The sequence below is a fragment of the Fundulus heteroclitus genome, chromosome 22, assembly GCF_011125445.2.
Source record: "Fundulus heteroclitus isolate FHET01 chromosome 22, MU-UCD_Fhet_4.1, whole genome shotgun sequence".
Taxonomy (NCBI): Eukaryota; Metazoa; Chordata; class Actinopteri; order Cyprinodontiformes; family Fundulidae; genus Fundulus; species Fundulus heteroclitus.
Window position 1 is genome coordinate 28,077,576 of NC_046382.1, and position 20,920 is coordinate 28,098,495.

Below are 20,920 nucleotides of genomic sequence, written 5' to 3' on the forward strand. Positions count from 1 at the left end.
TTTCAAAAAACCCTCTCTATGATCACCAGGAGTTTTGGAAAACAATTTTGTAGACTGACATGACGAAAGGAGAATGTTTTGGAAGAATACCATAGGCTTAAATGTTCCACTGGATGTAAGCAAAAGAACATTGCACAGACAAACATGGTGGTGGTAGTGGCACATTCTGCTACATAGGGACATGGACGACTTGTCGCACCCCATGAAACCATGATCGGACCTGTATTTCTACCAAAAAATATCCTGAAAGATAATTAGCTGCCATCAATCCCTGACCTTAAGCCCAAACATACTTAGGTTGTGAAGCAGGATAATGATCCAAAGCACAAGACCACGTCAAAGAAGACAATTGTTGAGGGGTGTTGACTGTGACTATCTGATTTAAATCATGTGACAAAACCTCACAGGAACAATAAGCAAAGTGTCATTATTTTAGATAGAAAGAACTATAAAATTGGAATGTGATGTTTACATAACAGGCCCGGCTACACGTGCATGTACGTGCATATGAACAGCTGCTAACAGCATTATAAAGTTATGAGTTACTTACTTCACTTCGCTAGAAGTGTTCCTCCGAAAGGTGATGCTGTTTTGTTGTGGTTTTATCCCTTACAAATGTGCGCATAGGAACGACGCGTGAGAAGGGAAAGGAAGGGCCGGGTGGCGGCTGGAATTAATGTAGAGAGGCGCGGCTTGTCACACATCATGTTTTGGTCTACAGACAGTGCTCAAACTTCACCTAGTGGTGAAATATTGCTTATTGCTCCTTTAAACAAGTTGCTCATACTCAAAACCTTTGCAACCCTGTGGCTCAGTTTAAACAATAATAGAAAGAAGGGTGGGTAAAACTCCCCTGTAAGAATGAATGTAAAAAAAAAATATTCCAAACACTCGATGGAAGTTGTTGCTGATGGAAGCAGTTTTTTTTTTTTTTGTTCTGTTTTTTTGCAAGACCAGGTCACTTTGGAAACTAAATCATTTTAAAAGCAATTTGTAACTTCAGATTTTGATTCGGATGGTCTTAAAATTTTAATTGTGACCAAGAAAGCAAAAGAGAAAAAAAAGCATTGAGGTAACAATTATATCTCCTTGGCTGAATCATTGTCTCACGTTCAAAGTTTGCAAGATTTAATTATTGTATTATGGAAAAGAAAAACAGGGTTATACTTTAAAGTAATTTATTTAAAGTAAGGCCAAAATATGATTTAATTATGGAAGCTTTCTGAATTTCTAAATTATAATAACAAAATCATTCATGTTTGAAGGAGACCTTAGCATATATTCATGGGCATCTGAAAAATAGCTTTTGATCATAACATCATAGCAGTGTCTCAAAAAACATTAATGTGTTTTAACATTCCAGGATGCAATATGCATGGAATAGGAAGTCATAATAGTGAACAGAGCAGGCCCTTGTGACAGTAGTTAAATGTGGTTGAAAGGTCAGCTCTGAATGGTTTCTGTGTATTACGCTGGTATCATTTAAGTACAATGAACTCATGAAATATCATGAGAGATTTAAATGAATGGTAAGGTGCGACAGCTCTAAAAAACATCTTGCCTGCTCAGCAGATTTCATCTCATTGCAAAAGATGAGATTGAAACAAACCCTGTGCCATCACAATTTATTCCTTATTAAAGTACATATCTATATATTCACATGCAATGATCACTTAAACACTTTAATCAGTTTTTTCCTCGCAATTTTGTATTTAATGATTTCTTAATGCAATTATGTAGATGAGAAGAGAGTGCAATAAGGATTATTTTAAAATGAAACTAAAAATACTCAACACTTAATACAATAGGAGCCTTCTAACCAGTGGGGTAATGATGGTTTGATTTTTCTTTTTGTAACTCTTTTATTACAAAGCTCTAACCATGGCCTTTAGTCTTAGTGATGCTGCTCCATCTGTCTAATGTGTTTTTCATGCACCAGTAAAACTAACAAACCACCGTCAGCACATGTTCTGTTCTGCCATTAAAATGCAGGAGGTCCCTTTTATGTCCTTGTTAGCTTATTATGCGCTGTGGAAAAGAGTCTGTAAAAAGAGAAGAAGAAAAGAAGCGAAGAGTAGTGGCTAGCCGTCGCCGTGCTGTTTGATGTCGTAACAAATGCAGTTGCGATGACATGGGCGACAGCACTGAAGTTTGTCATCAAAGAACTGGAAGCCTCGTGCTTTCAATGAGCAAACTGCTTTCACCCATTTAGACCTGATTTATCATATATTTGCTTTTGGCTTTCAAGTCTGATGTGAGGTGAATATCATCTCGTTTAAGACATGCAAATTTAAAAATTTTAAAATTATATGAACATTAGCCTTTAAATGCGTAATTAGTTTTCCTCTTAATAGTCCTAGTTCATACAAAGAGGAACATTTATATTTTAGTAAAGTAAAAAACTTTTTATGTTCCTAATTGTTCAGATGAACATTATTTCAGTGTAATGTGGCAAAATAGGTAAAACTGTTAAAAAAAGTCTATTAAAACGTTACAGACAATTAAAACAAATAAGGCAATTTGAACAAAGTACCCGACAAAATAAATTACCGCATGTTAAATATAATTAATCCATCAGTATTGGTATTTTTAATCTACACTTTTAATTTTAGGGTTACACAGTACTGTTGCCTTGCAGCCAGAAGGTCCTGGGTTTGAATCCCAGTCTGCGGTCTATCTGCATGGAGTTTGCATGTTCTCCATGTGGATATGTTTCTTCTCTCTGGGAACTCCGGCGTCTTCCCATTGTCCAAAAAGATGACTGTTAGGTTAATTGGTCTCCCTAAATTGCCTGAGGGTGTGTGTGTGTCTCTGTGTTGCCCTGTGATGGACTGGTGACCCGTCATGGGTGTCCCCTGCCTCTCGCCCAATGACCGCTGGCCATATGAGTGCGCTCAGTCTGAGCGGCACCTTTAAAGCACATATAGAGGATAGTGCAACAGTGAATTGAGCTTCGCTGTAAAAGTCTTTCCATGTTTCCTAAGGCCTTTACTTGACATATGTTGTGAATTGCCGCTATATAAATAAGCTGAACTGAACTGAATTAAATGCTTCAAATTGGTGACAGTATAAAGATGGTTCGGACACTCTGTAAGGTTTTAGTAAAACAATAATAGTAAAACAACACTTATGTTTAATGAGCATCTGAAGATATACACACAGGACCTGCTAGTGCGGTGACATCTATGAGGTTAAACGCATTATCAGTAATTTAAGTTTTACCCCTGAATAACTGTTTCTGCTGTGACTGCATGATGTTATTGTCCAAGGTTTGTGCCTCTGATTAAATCAATTTGATATCATGCTGTTTTAATCACATATAAATCACATCTAATTGTGTAGTTAATGAGGACAATTATAAATGAGTCAACTTTAAAATAGATAAACTCATAAATAACACAAGCAGGTAATGAATGCAATCATTTTACATCTGATATAAATGTAACAGAAACAGATTTCTTCTTTTCAAATTCATCATATTTGACAACAGCTTTTCTTTGTGTAAATATATTAATATATACGTTGTCATTTTATTAATTTTGTTATGGTGGAGGTGGCACTTTAGTAATACAGTTAATCTTTTATTGGGCACATATTTCTTAAAAAATAATTTTATTCAATATTTAATATTATAAAATATTCATAAAAAAATGTTTTATTAAGACCAGTTGATAAATCATTGGGAAAAAATAATTGTTAGTTGCAGAATTCATGTGCCTGTCAATTCTCAGATGCTACATCTGTATTTCTCCTGGAATTTAAAAAAAGGGTCCACATTAAATTAATATATACACATTTTCCTCTCATCTTTCAGTTTTTTTTTTTCTTTTTTACGTTTGTCATAGCAGGAGAATAAAATCTTCTGACTCCCACTGAGCTCCACTTTTCCTCTGTACCCCGTCTGCTCTGCTGCTCCATGAGCTTGTATCATTCATTGGGCTTCAGCAGAAGCCTGCTAAGCTCGCTATAATGCAGACATGCTTAGTAAAGCCAAGGGAGCATTAGGGGCGTCGCCAGCAGTCAGTGGGAGAGGAAAGCCGAGGGAGGATTGGGAATTCTTAATACATTTCCCACATCCTGCCCTAAGGTCCAACTAAGTTTGCCATGCTTTATCCTGTTTTATACTATGTATATGTGCCCTAAGATTACTCTGCCAAGTGATTGGTCTTTTATGTGCTGATTACAATTGGCTTCTAACTTTGCTTATTTTATTGAGCGGCATAGTAGCTGAAGGATAACCAGTACTAGATGCCTGCTATGCAGTGCTGCAGTCTATTGTAACCTACTATAGAAAGTGAAAGTGACAAAAATAAAATAAATATAAGGTGTTGGACCGGCATTTTCACTCTGCTTGCTCTGTTTTTTTAACAATGTTTAGAAACATAACTGTGGCTGAGTTACTTATGAACTGGGCAGGAACATCTATTATTTATGCTGTGTCTGTGGCACAGGTCCTTTGGGGCACAGCACATCTACTCCCAGGGACAAGAGTGAGCCTTTACTCTTTCCCAGCATCAGTGTTTTCCCAGCAGCAGTGTTTGTAATTTTTAATCGTGCTATGAAATGTGTCTGAAGCGTCCTCATCTTTGTTGGCCTCATTGCGTGAGTGCAACAAAACCCTTTATTGGTCAGGGGATATTTTAGAGACACTGAACCATATTGATGGCCAGGGCCTTGTTTCCAAATTGTTTGCAATGTGTTGCTAAATTTGACATTGAGTTAATTAGATCATCTGTTTACAGGAAGTACTCCAGACAAGGCTAAGCTACAGGAGGATGCAGCCAAACCACGTCGCCATGAGACCACGGTACCTCTGATGCTGAAGGGCAAAGAGCGTAGACCTCTCAGCCAGCTCACCCCTGGGGTAAACACAATACTGTTTAGCAGCACATGCTCCCTGGCAATAAGCTGGCTCTGACTGGGAATTAGCTGAGCCAAGTACAGATGCCTGGCTTTTTGTCTGAAATAACCACAGTGGATGATTCCCTCTGCTGTTGCTTGCTTGCACACTTCATTGGTTCCTTCAAATAGTCCATTCATTTTTGCTTTGTTTATTGTCCTTGATATGTTCCCAGTTGTGGTTTTTCTTTTCCCCCACCAATCCTTTTTTTCCTCAATTTGTGTGCTGAATATGATCTTGCCTTGAAGGCAATCCACCCTCTGAAGTTTTTGCTGAATTAGAGTCCAGGATTAGTTTTGCAAGTGCACTAATTTAGTGATGAACAGCCCTTTTGCAACAGTATTTCTTGTAGTTGAACTTTTCACATTTTCTCTTATTACAATTACAAAGTGTAATATATTTGTTTGTGAATATATATGTTTTAGACCAATACAAAGTAGAGCAGGATTAGTTACGTGGCGCTGCAAGTCGGTTATACCAACTTTGCATTTGAAGAAATAATTCATCTCTGCAAAATAGTCCAATTGTATGGAGTGTCTCTAATCATTAGTTTTCACGCTTTGCCACAGAAAATAATTTAAATTTAACTAATTGAAAACTCATGAATATGCTTTGGTCCAAACTATTTCAATATAGCTCTGGCTAGATGTTTAGGGTCCTGCCCAACTGGAAGGTAAACCCCTACCCAAGTCTCGAGTCTTTGCAGTCTCTGACCAATTTTCATCTAGAATTGGTGTGTATTTAACTTCATCCATATTTCCATCAATTCTGAAAATCTTCTCTGTTTATATTGACGGAAAGCCTCCCCAGAGCATTATACTGCCACCACTATGTGTTACAGTTGGGTTGTTTCAGGCTACAGTACTAATTTTCTGCCACACATAGTGTTTTGCATGTTGGTAAAAAGATAAGATTTTGTTCTTATCTGACTAGAGTAACTTTAACCAGATAACTATTTGCCACATGCTTGATGTGTCCATTACAGACTGCAAACTGAATTTCCTATGGCTTTTGTGCAGCAGTGGATTATTTCCATTCACTCGTCCATAAAGACCAGGATTACTGAGCACACAACAAATAGATGTTCTCTCAACAATATATTCCACCTGAGCTCTACAGCTCCTCCAGAGATGCAGTGTCTCTCCCCTTCCTGTCAGTTTAGGTGTTAGACCGTCTATTGGTAGCTTCGTAGTTCACTAATATTCTCGGAAAAAAACTCCAAAGACATCAGAGAGCAATAGTTTTTTTTAATGAGATCAAATCACACACAGTTTGATCTGTTTACTATTTAACTGATTTATGCAGCAGTTGGTTACACTGGATTTCATTTATCAGTATCAGAGTAATGGAGTATAGATACCTTTGCTTTAAACCCTTAGCCAGAAACTTTAATGAAACTAACGGTAGTCCAGGTTATGATTTTTCTGTGTATAGACAATGTAGCCATTAACCCAGCCAATGAAGTGGCAACATTATTTTTATTAATGTAAAGAAGAGAGAGGCATTTTGAATATCTTACATACAAGAAGTTTAGTTTTTGTAGACATTAATTGTAATCTGCCATTCAATTAATTTCCTTAATCATTTTGATTTTTAAGTTTTCCAGTTTGGCTTCATTTTTAAGTTAATAACAAACAATAATAACAACATTGTTGATAGCTGGTACTTATTTCACTTTTTTCTTTAATATTTATTTAATGTTTTTTTGGCAGCTTTGTCTTCTTTGGTCTTAGCTGCATCTTCTAGTTACCTTTTCCCAAGTAATTTTTCTAGGAACCTAGTACTTATTTCAAGATTTTCTTTAATATTAATTTAATGCTTTTTTTGTTGTTGTTTTTATAACAGCTTTGTCTTCTTTGGTTTTTGCTGCATTTTCCAGGAACCTTTAGGAATTACCTGTTGTTATATAATATTTACCTAAACTTTTTAACATGGTTTGAAGTTAAACACAGTGCCTGTTAGGGTTGTTGCGATACAACAATTTCAAACTCTGTACCGATACTAATAAGAGTATTTGATACTAGTTAGTATTTGATGTGTCATTTTTGATACTGCAGTAAAATTAAATTAAGGCACACGGTTAGACTTGGTTAATCATTTACAATATTACAAACTTTAACTTTATATTCCTTAATTTGAGCAAAATCAATAAGTAGGGGACAATTCAGCCCTCGTTTAGAGAAATATATAGTTTAAAAGCCACTTCCATGTTTGACAAATCAGTGAACTAGATAACACTTAGTACAAGTGTTGATATCCTGTATGGAAGTGTGAACCTTTGATTCAGTCATCCAATTATTTTAGTTTGTTATAATTCCTCATCTTTAATGTGCTAAAGTGTTCTTCCGTTTGTCTGTTAATTTGCTGATGATGTGCCTACATGTCATTATTGAGGGACAAATAACAAACTATTCTATGCTATTTTTATTTAAAAAAAACATGGATCTGACTCATACAGAATATATTTTTACAGTATAAACATGGAGTTGGTCCAGCAGCCCTGTAAAATGTATGCCTTTTATAATTTTGCAGACCATTTTGACATTAGCATTTTCTTACGTTGATTCGTACCAACGTAGAACGAAGCGTTCAGTGGTGCAGAACTGCACACCTGCGAGGCATATTTGGCCATGGGAGCTCAGATCGACAGTCATTGGACTGTCCGTGTCTGTGAAGATAATAAACAGATAGTGTTAGCTTATGTCGTTTGGGAGGTTTACTAGTTCATTGTTGCAGATAAAAGAGTCTTACTGTCCTTTTTAAGCTGCTCTCTAGCATCAGTGATATAGTGTTAGCACAGCATGTGGTATCATTCAGCTTTTCGTTTTTTTTCTTGTCCGTCTCCTTTGAAGGTAAAGTTCCGCTGAGCATTGCTCCTGTGTTTGTCTTGTCGATAAAGAGGGTTGCATATCTTTTTCTGGCTGCACTCAACATGTTAGCTGAGTTTAAACTTCCAGCAGAAGATCATTGTTGAGATAAGTGGCTGCAGGGAGGAGAGAGGCTGCAATTCCAGCGCTGCGGTTGGAAGAAGTGTGACAATTTAGGTTAATGTGAAAGGGTCAGTTTCTGTCAATGTTGATGCAAATGAGTATCTTTGATTATTATCTTTATTTAGTAGCAATCATATCGAGATATGCTCTGGTCCAACAAGGTAATGATCACCACCCCCTTAAGTTATCATTGGTACACCAAGATATGCATTTGTAATTTATTAATTTGTTGTTTTGAATTGGTTGTGTTAAAAATATCACAATTCTTTTTCTGTTTTAAAAATTTTTACACAAGGATTTCATTTTGGCTTGTGAGTTTAATCAGCTTCAGGACGAGACAGCAGTTTTTTTTTTAAATAGAAAAATAGAAAATGCAAATCATGACGTTAAAATCAGGAAGTTACTTTCTCCGAGCTTCAAGTGTGCCCGGAGTACCCAGATTACCCAAATTTGTCCCTTCTATGTACAGTGTAAGTAGGTGAAGTTGTCCCAGAAATTTTATGCCAGAACTGTTTTATGCTTTTCCTTCAACTTCACAATTGTGCACTTCTTTTGTTCGTCTATCAAATAAAATACCAATACCTAGATGTTTGTGGTTTTAATGACACAAAATGTTGAAATATTCAAGGGATATGATGAATTATGCAAGAGACAATAAGTCAAATCTGGGAACCTAAATCCAACTTGTCACAGTACTTTAATTATGTTAAGCGTATCGAGCCCTGTGATGAACTGCCGACCTATGCAGGGTGCACCCGCCTCAGGCCGAATGACCACTGGAGATAGGCACCAGCCCCTCCATGTCTCCCTGCATGGATAAGCAGGTATAGACAAAGCATCGATTGATGAATCAGAATCAGAGATACTTTAATAATCCCAGAGGGAAATTACTTTCGTTACACGCTCCAAATATGCAAATATACAAACACACACACACATATATATATATATATATATATATATATATATATATATATATATATATATATATATATATATATACACAACACTCCACACAAAAAAATATATAAATATATACATATATAACTCTCACTATATATATATATATATATATATATATATATATATATATATATATATATATATATATCCATCCATCCATCCATTTTCCAAACCGATTAATCCCTCATGGGGTGGCGGGGGTGCTGGTGCCTATCTCCAGCGTTCACTGGGCACATAAAGTCAAATATTCCTTTCACAAAATCTCTAGACTTGGGCAATAAAATGCCTCTCTTGCTACCTGCCACTTTAAAAGAAAAAAGTTGAAAATTTGCCACCCATCACAACAGCTTTGAAAGTTCCCTTCAGAGGGGATATGTGTAGGCGTTCAGAACTCCCTGAGCAGTAAAGATATTTCCTTGTGAAGGGAAGTCCCCGTCTGAGAGAGCTGCTTGTTTTCAACCTCCTCGGTCAAAGTAACAGAAGGCCAGTGTTGTTAATTACATGAACATCACAAACACATCACGTCGGCAAGCATTTAAACTTTAAACTTTATGGGTTCAGTTATGCACACATTTTCCACTACATTAGACGCATGGTACCATTGGCTGCTGCCGACGTAAGGCATTTCTGTTAAGAGGATACATTCATTTTAAGGCAGGCTATCAGCAAATTGACCCTCCTAAATTAAACTGACCACAAGGGCAAATGTTGATGGTCTTATTGGCGATAGCGATAAACCCTTCTGGAGAACAGATTTATACTGTAAAGCTGTTTTGTGTGCCAGCAGGTTGTAGGCGAGTCGTGAAGTATGGCAGAAACATTACCTGCTGTCTTTTGCTGGGTGGGGGGAAAACGGCACATCGCTTCTCGTTCACCCATAAATATGCAAGCAGAAGACAAATGACCTACGAAAGGACAAAGCTTTGAATCAGAGGTCAGCAATGCCTCAACACAGATGGCTACATCTGAAATCTACACTGATCTGATCATTTCAGTCAGTGTAAAAAAAGACAACTAATTTGTACATCAACTCACCAAAGATTTGAATACCTCTCTTTTATCTGTCATTGATCACTTTTGTGATTCTTTGTGAGTTTCAGTTAGGGATTTAGGACCTCTCTAGTTTGGTTACTTTGAAGTTATTCTTTGTTCAGTATGTGCTGGGGTGCCTTCCCTAAAATGTGCCCAATTACATTGGAATTACCTCAGTTAATCACTGCAGCTTTGAGATTGATTCCATTGGGACACTGAGATAAACTTCAACCAGTTTATAGAAGAAAAAGGAAAGGGGAAGCAAACCCAAGCAGCCCTTCCTTTATGACACACATTTGAGTTTAATGGAAGCACGCCATTGGATCTGTTTTAAGGGGTACCTCAAACAAACTGCTCCCGTTTGTGTGATCATGGAAAAACAAGGAGGAAGAGTATTGTGGACCTCCACAGGTTTGATTCGTCCTTGGGTAAATTTTCCAGATGCCTGGAGATACAGCGTTCATCTGTTAAAACAATTATATGCAAGTTTAAACAGCATTGGAAAGTGCAGCGATCACACTGTTCAGGAATGACACAGGTTCTCTGCCCTAGCGACGAAAGTCGCTTGGTGCTAAATGTGAATATCAGCCGCTGGACAAAAGGAAAATAAGTAGTGAAGATGCGGACTGAAGCTGGTGAAAGGGTGCCATTATCCACTAAAGAAAGGCCAAAACTTCAAAACCACAAAAAGAGCTGATTATATTTTCCAAATGATATAATTAGACATGTTATTGTAGACATGTTCTTTAGTGCTTGGGTATAAGTACCATCTTGACAGTTCGAGGAAAAAGGGAAAACTTGTAAGCCTGAGATCACCATCAACCCTATGAAGAACAGTGGTTTAGCATCATGTTGTGTGGGTGTCTTGCTGTGTGAGTGTGTGTGTGTGTGCGTGTGTGTGTGTGTGTGTGTGTGTGTGTGTGTGCGTGTGCGCCTGTGGGCGGGGTGTTGTTGGCTGGTTAAACCATGGTTAAAAGACACTTCCACCAAGTAAAAACATATTCAGTAAATTACAATATCATCGAAATGTTCATTTATGTCAGTTACTCACTTTCAGCAAGTGAAATACATTATGTAGCCCAATTGCACACGGATTGTTTTTAAGCCCTTATTTTTGTGAATTATGAGGATTTTCTGCTTACATCTAATGAAAACTCAATATTTATCAATATATCACAGCAGACCACTTAAAATGTTTTTGTTGTGGGCTTAATGAAAAGTATGTTTAACATCTGCTTAAAGGTTGTTATTTTCAAAAGATGCTTTTAATTTGACAAACGAGTCTTATTGGATTGCATATAGTAATTTATTGAATATAACTATAACTATACTTAATTATCTGAGCAAAGTAGAAAGAAAATGTCTATCTTGCAAACATAAATAAGTTTGGTGACGCTAAATGACCTAAAACAGGAAAAGGTTTATTCTGATTTAATGTCAGACAGTGAGAAACAAAAAAAGGTTATTTGTTGTTCTTTATAAGGTCATCATTTGGGTATGGTACAACCAGATTAAGATGTGTGGAGCAGCAGCATTGTGTAGATGTGTTTTCACAGCATTTTGCAAGAAGAACAGGTCTTTTCCTTTATGAATTGCTGGTGAAAGACCCAAATATGAGTAATTATGAGCTTCAATGCACAGCCTTAAATGAATCATATTCTGCTCATTCATTGTCTGTATTCATACATTTTATAAAAATGTTGATCTTGGCTTTGACAACCAATGGCTAAGACAATCGTGTTTGTCTTGGCCATATGGTCAAGGAGGGCATACGCCAGTCTCCCTGCTGGATCAAAGCAGGACATAAGGCGTATGCACTGAGGAGCACAGATTTTCAATGGTGTGCACACTCCACCTTTAGCATGTGTGCTGGCTTATAAATAGCACTGACCCACTGTTGCTTCATGATCCATGCCCTTGACGTGAATAAGGCCGATGGCTGGAAATACAATGAAAAGACTCTTTTGCTTTGGTGGCTAACTCAAATATTGATCCTTATTATGATGGATCTGTTATTTACTTTATAATGCACAGACACTCACCACCCAGTCTGATTGGGTTTCAGTCTCTAAGATGTGCAGAGCTGGAATAGACATACTGTGAAAGATTTGCAGAAGTTAGTCTCCTCTCTTCTCTAATCCAAGATACTGGGTGGCAGTTTTAGTTCCAATGTTTGGTTAGAACTGGCCTGTCTCTGTCCCAGCAGCATAAACAAAGCATTCGGATCAAAAGAATAACCCAGCAGATTTCTGCACGTAATAACAAGTTATTACCTAGCTGAAGATACTTGTGTTGGTAAATGTTTGAAGTGACTAAATGTTCTCAATGTAAGCTTTTTTTTTTTTCTTTTCCATTGTCATTGTATAACAGTCAAGACAGAAAAAAAAAGTTTGGCTCAGTTTATCTAATTTGTCATACACAGTTTGGGGGAAGTGAAGGATGTGGAAGCTTTCTTCCTTTTCCTCCTCTACTATTGTGCCCTGTCATATCCTTTCTTGTGCAGAGCCTTTTTTTTTTTTTTAAAGCTTCACCCAAATCCAGGTCAGGGCACCACCTCATCAACCTTGGTATTGTTTTGCGTTACAGATTTATCCTGCGTCACTCCAGGTGGTGGTGTTTGCAGAGGGCGAAGAGCTGATCCTGTTACTGGAGAAGAATGAGTGAGTTTTTTTTCTGTGTTTCCTATTAATCATTTTTCAGTTTTCACTCCATACTGATCATGACTGCTGTGTGGTATTCATGCTGAAAACCAGATGACAGACGTCTGTTCACCTTTTAAACTGGTGGTAAGTTTAGATTATTTAGGAGGAGAATGAGAAAGAACTATGTGGGTTTAGGCGCTGATTTGGCACATTCAGTGAAGGAGAAATAATATGTCCCATAGTGATTGGACTCTTTTCATGGTCCATTCTCTCTGAAGGGCTGAGAGATGAAAGCTGATGAAAGAAAAAGGGATGAAACAAGCTCAGAAAATGAATTTGCTGAACCTTTCATTACTTCTCTTCTTTCTATGTTTTGGGGAAAAAAAATAACAGGGTAAACCCAGGAATCACGTAAAGTTCATAATTATTCGCAAAAAGCTCACACACTTCTGCACAAACCTTGTCATGTACAAATAAGAACTACGCATGGAGAAGCAAATGAAAACCAAAATGCACCGATCAGGTTCTTATTCTGTCAGTGTTTCTTATCCAGAGGGAGCTCAGACATAATATTTTCCCCTGATGCTCTGGCATGCACACATTGACTCTTAATTAATGAACTTGGTTCACAACTGCTCAAACTCACTGATGACTCTAGACAGTTTTGGCATGCACAGTTTACATTTTTACAGACAGAAATTACTTTTGGAAGATTGACAAATAGTGTAACATTTGAGCAGATTAATTACATTTTCAGTCTTATTTCCCTTCCCCTCTTACGGTCCAATTTTATTTGTACCAAATAAGGCCTAATATCTCTACACAAAAAAAGAAAAGAAAAAAACAATTAGGGGGTAACACCTCCTCCCCTTCTTCTGTGTGTCACCTGAAGTGACTTCGGTATCAGCTGTGAGTCATCCGTCACCAGCCGTCACCGGCCGGGGATTATTCTACCATCCCCATCCGGCCTGTTTGCTGTCAGTCCAGATGTGTCCTCTGATATCGCTTCACCGGTTGAGCCAGAACAGAACAGGTGGTCTCTGACCTCTGCGTGTCTGTTGTGGTGAGGGCAACTCTGTTGAGTCGGGAGCAAGAGGAAAGAAAAGGGTGACAGCAAATGTTCCGAATAAGAGTTTGACCAGTAATACTTTACGTTTGGCAACAATGGGTCTTTTTCCTAACATTTTCTTTTGCTTAATGCCACAAGTATATATATAAATGAAAGGATAAATAATCTCCTCTTTTTTATATTATGTTGTTACTTTGGGAGATTATAACATATTACCCATTGCTGGAAGTGAACAATAATGCTTCTGGTATTATGACTTCCTGAAAACAAAACCTAAACAATAGGTTTAATAACAATATTTTAGAGAACATTTTAGGAAAATGAAAAAAATCAGAAATAGATCACAAACTTTGCTTTAAATATTATTTAATGAGTATGAGTTTAACATAGTATAATTCAGTCGATATTTGACAAGTACATATATTGTGTTTCTCATGATAGACTTAATCTAATGTGGTCCCAATGGCAAAAAAAAACAATATAATGTTTTCAATAAATAAATGAAAAACAAAAAGTGAAATAAAATCTCAACCTTTTCAACGCTCTAGACTTATGATGTTCCACCTAGATTAGTCAGATTGTTTTTGATTTTGAGCTAGTGGTGATCAAACGTCATCCAGGTTCTCTGAAAACAGTAAAATTGTCCTTGCGATTAGTGCCAAAGGGAAGCTGTGCACTCTGATTAGCATCTAAGAGTTAGCAGTTTTCACTGTGCTTAATGGGTTCATGGATCAGAATCTCAATCTGTAACTAATGTAGAATCATTCAGTTCACATATCTTTTTAATGGTTTCCTGGAAAAGGATTTATATATATTTTTTTATATTCATTAATGGAATAAATGTAAAATCAACGTATAGTCAGTAAGCTAGTATTCTCACAGTGCTCATAAATAATTTGTATCTTAGCTGCCTTTCGGTTCCTGTTGCTTGATTCTGCAAGGTACCTAAAATTCTGTCGCATAAACAGTTTTAAGGCGGTGGAGGCTTCCTAAACGTTTATTTGAGTGTCAACATCCTATACTACAAAATAAGAGTCTGAAACGCAAATACAATGTCGGTTCCATATTGCAAACCCCCCCCCGTCCTACACAACACGCCCACATATGTGCAACACGGCCACTGACTTTGGGGTTAGGGATAGGGAAAGGCGTATTTAGCGGGGGCCGTGTTTTGTGGTGGCTACCGCTGCAGCTGTACCCTTCTCTCTTATATCGTGAGATCTTGTTACACCCCTAATAGCCATGTCTACAATATATTGAATGCAAGTATATTAATGATACTTTCTATTTTGAGGTTGCTGGTTTGATTCTAGATACATCACGTTGTGCCTTTGGGCAAGACACATGTGAGCGTTGCGATTGTGGCTGAGTGGAGGAGGATATGGTGTAAAAGCTGGCTGAGCGGTCAGTATGACTCCAAAAGCACTTTAGAAGTTTAGCTCATTTACCATTTACTGTTTCTTGTTTGAATCTGCTGAGCTCATGGAGTTTGCTCCAGCGCCCACCTGTTCCAACGCCAGTGTGAAGTATCCATTTGGGGTCTGTAATGTTTGTTTCATTGGTTGCTTATGAGTCGTTTTTTGTACTCTATGTAAATGTATGTTCATTACCCATATGCTTAAGCTTTATTAATGCAGTATAAAGGGAATTTAATTGTGCTTTTTGTGCCAGATTCCAGGCTTAAACTTTCACCACAGTGTTACTGAGTGAGCTGCCAGTGTGTTTCAACGACATAGTCTCTCTTTTAAAAGGTATAACTACAACAACCGTGATCCCAGCATTCAGACAAAATGCCCTTTAGCGCTTGCAAATATTTAGATAAAAGAAGTCCGTGTGAAAATAATGTAAATAGTTTTGACCTTTTTTTTGTTTTGTTTTGATGTTTGAAAGTGAATTAAACCACTCCCACTGCCACTACGTATTATCTTTTTTCCTGTTTAGATAATTTAATTTAGTGGCTTAACATGAGGAACATTTTTTTTTCATATTTTCATGAGGCCAATGGAAATGACCATGTCATTTTTAATATTTTACAGCTTGACATATTGTATGGCACAAACAAAGCAGGACAGACGTTCAGATTTGTGCCAACGGCTGCAGCTTTGAAGTAAATCATTGATCAATAGCAGAGACTTCAAGTTTCAAATGATTAATAGTGGGGGTATGGGACATTTTGCATTAGTCTTGATTAAATAGTTCAATAGCACCGTTTTGGTAACCAAGACGTTTGTGTGCATGTTTCAGAAAAAAAGAAAGAGAAGTGGAAAATATATACAGCTGGACCTCCTTACTGAAACAGAGTAAGCCTAATAATTTGGCTCTCTCAGGTTTAGTAGAAATGGTTCAGAGCTTATATATGTTATTGATGTTTGTTTGTTTTTTTTGTTTTTTGGGGTGGGGGGTATGTGTTGAGTAATTCCACATGCTGATATAATTTTTTTAAGGAAGTGAAAACCTAATTGCATAATACACTATTAGCCATAATTAATGTATGTCACCACATTTATAAAGGTTGTTTTTGTTATCATCTTGGTACATTTCAAGACAAATATCATTTGTAAAATTGTGTGAAAAAATATGGTTATGAATTAAAACTGGAACTCTGCAGGATAAAAAAACATGTAAACAATATAAAATTGGCAAATAAACTACACAGTAAAATGATATACATACACTGGTCAGAGACCTGGTTTTATAATTTTTCTCCAATATTATAATTATAATTTCTTGACAGAACTTTGTTCTGTTAATATTGAACACATTATTTGTTTTGTAAAGACACCGAATAAAAGTACCGTTAAATTACCTGCTATGTATATTATCAGTAATATAAAAGGAATGAAGCACCTCTGGTTTAGAGATGTCATTGTTATGTGAAATGTTGAGCAGCTGTACGTGGATTACCATTGATGATGATGCGAAGCTAGTGTTGGTCTTTTTCTGATCCTAATTATTAATAAAACCCTGGACCCAGATGCATTATTATCCTCCAGCATCTTTCTCTCCTGCTTGAATAAGTAATCCTGCTGTGGCTCTGTAACTCAGATGCGGCATCATTTCTTTTCTTTTTTGGCCCCTCTTCAGCATAGGGATGGTTGCTATAACTATCGAAAATTAGGAAAAATAAAAAGGGTTGACTATCTGCCAAAACAGAGATATTGGGATATTGTGCATGACACTCTGTCCATTGGTGTTTTCTGCTCTGGCAAAGAAATATCCCTCATATTCCTGCAGATCCATAAACTACCTTTTATCTATCAACATTGCTCTTTACCTGGATGTAGTTGTTTGCTTTTTAAATTAAAATATATTTTTTTGAGTTGAGTAAACCAGTTTATTACTAAATGGATAGCAATATACTTAATAGATATGACTTATATTTCAAATAGGTCTGGCAAATTTCATGCACTGATCAAATCTGTTCAGAGACATTCTTTGGTTTAAACGCCCTGTTCCAGAATCTGTGAGAAAAGGGTGACTGGGCTTTTACTTTCATGTGATATAGACATTTATTAAACATAGTGATCATGAGTTATGTTTACCCTATTGGAATTAGGACTTGAGTTACATGTAATGTAGTTTTGTATCTCTGCCAGAAGATTTTTGTTTGAGTACACCCCCCACAACTCACCCCACCCCTTGTTTAAGAAGTTTAAATTCCTAGTTGTCTTGAATGCACCCCAGACAGTCTTGGATATACAAAATTAATATCATTTTGACCATAACAGACTCTGCAGGCTCCTCTGAAACACTGTTATGCCTAAGGCTCATGGTGGCTATGTGCAACTGTGCATTGAAGATATAAAGATGGCAAGAGGTTTACCTTCTGGCTGCCTGAGCATTTGTTTTCAAAGAGGTTTTGTCATTATGTTGAGCACCTCATTGCCCAACAGCTTGCTACTCTAAAAGAGTAAATAAAATCGAATGTAAATGCAGCACCTTGCAAAACTATTCGTACCCTTTGAATTTTTTCACATTTTGTTAAAACTAAAATCGCCATCGTGTGATTTTGTTTACAGCCCATCACCATTGAGTTTGTATTTTATGTGACACACAACATGAAATAGTGGTTAACGGTGAATTGGAAGGGAAACGATACATAGTTTAAAAAATCATTGCAAAAAATCTGAACTGTTTGGTAAGGTAAGGTACGTTTATTTATACAGCACTTTTCAGTAACAAGACATTCAAAGTGCTATACATGAACATAAAAACATTAGAGACATACAGAGGAACAACTTTGAAATGCATTTTTAATCAGTCCCCATGAGGCAACACTTTGTAGAACCACAATTTGCGGCAAGTAAATCTGCAGGTATTTCCAGGTATGTCTCTACCAAAAGATTTTATTTTGCAATATTGTTCATGCTCAGCTGAGTTGAAAAAGATGTGAACACTAATTTTCTTGCCCGCTGTCCTTGTGTACTCACTGTAGGTCTGGATCTAGACTGGCCAATTTTGACAAAATGGATGTGCTTTAAACATAACATTGTAGCATGGGCTGTATTTTTAAGCTTGTGCTCCTAGAAGGTAAAGCACTACCTCAGTATCTAGCCTTTTCCCCACATTTGCTAAGCTGTATTTAGCTCTAACAATCTTCCCATTAACTCTGACTGGCTACCCTCCTGATGAAAAACAACATCTGTGCCATTACCAATAAATTTCCCCATGAGGATGGTGTGTTCAGGGTAATGTATTTCCCCCGTTGTTATATAGGAGGGGCACCCCACAACTGTGGATCAGTGGGTAGAGTAGTTGTCTTGCAATTGGAAGGTTGTGGGTTTGATTACAGCTTCCCCCAGTGCACATGTCAATGTGCAACTTCTGACCCCAAGTTGCCTACCAGTCAACAGTGGGGTATAAATGTCTGTGCATAAGTGAGAGCGATGGGATGAATGTGGCTATAGTGTAAAGCGCTTTGAGTGGTCAGTATGACTGGAAATGTGCTATGAAAGTTTAGTCCATTTACCATTTATATAACAATAATGTAGATCACAACAGAAGTCATTTAAGGATTTCCTTTTTTATACATTATCTTCTTATTGAAAAAAAAAATATATATATTATTATTATTAGTATTATTGTTTTCAAAACGCTATTTCCTTTTTTCCTCTGCATCAGTGGTTCTGGACTCTGGTCCTCAGGGACTCCTGTCCTGAATATTTTAGGTGTCTCCTTGCTGCCACACACATGACTTACTGAATGGATCATATCTGGTCCATTCAATTTAACCTGGAAATGGGACATTTTCCTATGATCATATGAATACTTTACTATACTAATGATATAATCTTTAACCTTGTGAAAATACACACAACTGACCTTACTTTCTAACCTGGCCTGAAAATATGAGGAGTTTTGTTAACTATATCCAACGCTCAACCTGCTGGCTTCCATTGCCCTCATAGTCCCCCTTAGAGGTGTTAACTGTGAGAGGTGCTTTTCCACTATGATCAGGGGAATTTGATACCTCGACAGTGGTGCAGGAGTTAGGGAGTTCGTCCTACAGTTGTTGCGTTGCTGTCTCAGTCGTTGTGTCCTTGGGCAAGACACTTAACCTGAGTTGCCTACTGGCGGTGGTCAGAGAGCCCGGTGGAGTCGATGTACAGCAGCCTCAGATGTCAGTCTGCCCCAGGGCAGATGTGGCTACTAACATAGCTCACCACCGTCAGGGTGTGAATGTGTGTGTGAATGGGTGAATGACTGATTGTGGTGTAAAGTGCTTTGGGGTCATCAGACTAGTTAAAATGCTATACAGGTACAAGTCATTGACCATTTTACCTTTTACCATTCTCACAATGGCATTAGCTGTTTTAAAGGGCCTGTCCCTGATGCTGCACAAATTCAAACCATGTGTGAGGTTTAGTTAGAACCGTAATCTCTGCCATAAACAGTTTTTTTTTACCCCATGAGAAACTAGGGCTCCGAGGTAAAAACAAAACAAAACAAAAGCCAGTTTCCAGTCCAGGGTGGGTACGGCTAGTTTTGCAGGTGGTCACGGCCCCCCAATGCTTGCCCATGCCGTCGAGGCTGGCGCGAACACTGGTGACTTTGAGCTGAAAGTAGAAGCGATTAATTAGTTTAGGAGACACACGAGGCTCACGCACACCTGGCAATACTGCGCGCAAAATGTGAGCCGTGCGGTCTCTCCGTGGATGGTACTTTTGATAGCTGAGCGCAATTATTGGCTTAATTTCTTGTGACAAATTCCTACATTTCCCACAGCAGATACCCACTGCACACCTGTCAGTGCAGCACAATGATAGGGTGTAACTCCGCAGGTGTTGGTGAGTCATGACTGCCTTGGAGCAACTCAGCATATCAACTCGGTGTCATAAAGAAAACAGGTTGATGTAAAGACTTCTTCACATCAAGCATTTACCAGTGAAACACTGCGTACACGCTCATAAAATTGAGCTCTGCGTGTACCTGTCCACAGACTCATGTCCGCTTTATGGGAGCTTAGAGACAGAAATTGCTCATGATGCGATCTGCCGCTATTTAGAAAGGCTAATTTTAATAAAATTAAATGGGAACACCTACAAACATATAATAATTTTGCTGGCAGGGTGCTCCCTTTGTCGAATGATAGGGGAGTATTGTTGTTTTCGCAACAAGTTTCATTGTTTTTGATGCACAAGGTTTTGATGTTCTGCCACCCTCAATAAGTCTGGGGCTATATGCATGGCTATTTCTACCACGGTCCAATTATTTCAGTTAGAGCAAAGAAAGCATAGACAGTTATCTTCCTCTTAATCAGCAATTTCTAAACCAATGTGAAAATTTGTAAAACGTAAAAAAAAAAAAAAATGTTTTTAATTTTTCCAACATGTGTTGTAGTTTTATTAAACACATTTCATATTTTCTTTGTGGTTCTGCTCAGTCTTTTTCAAAATGCAACAAGTAAAATGCAAATATAATCTGCTAAATACAAAGAACTGGAGTGTTCACACTTTACCTGGCTGCCTACAAATGACCGTGTGTTTCCCAGTGAGAACATTTCCTTTCATTCTTCTGGGGGAGGAAAGAAAAGAGGAAAGAGGTCTATTGAAAACCCACTGCCACTTTTAAATAGCGTCATTATGTTTTTGACATAAAATCCCCATAGCAACATCTGCAGTGTATGTGTGTGTGTGTGTGTGTGTGTGTTTTTTTTTAAGTAGATGTCCCCTATTTTAATGACAAAGCCGACGACATCAACAGGGCTCTGGATGTGCGTTACACAGAGCAAGACTATTATTGATCAGTTTGGTAGAGAGGGATTTGAGTCTATAGCTACACCGAGAAGGATCCTAGGATTTCAGAGGAATTTAATTGGACTTTT

The 20,920-nt window shown here is 37.5% G+C and overlaps 1 protein-coding gene across 3 annotated transcripts in view; it reads left to right on the forward strand.

The window, feature by feature from the left end:
- adam12 (ADAM metallopeptidase domain 12) overlaps positions 1–20,920 on the forward strand; it is a 133,708-nt gene that overhangs the window by 18,874 nt on the left and 93,914 nt on the right. For 2 of the 3 annotated variants that reach the window (XM_036126437.1, XM_036126436.1), the window contains exons 2-3: positions 4,743–4,864; positions 12,472–12,545. In XM_036126437.1, the coding sequence (XP_035982330.1) occupies positions 4,743–4,864; positions 12,472–12,545 (196 nt within the window). The remainder of the gene's footprint in view (positions 1–4,742; positions 4,865–12,471; positions 12,546–20,920) is intronic. The other variant, XM_036126438.1, reaches the window with a different exon arrangement.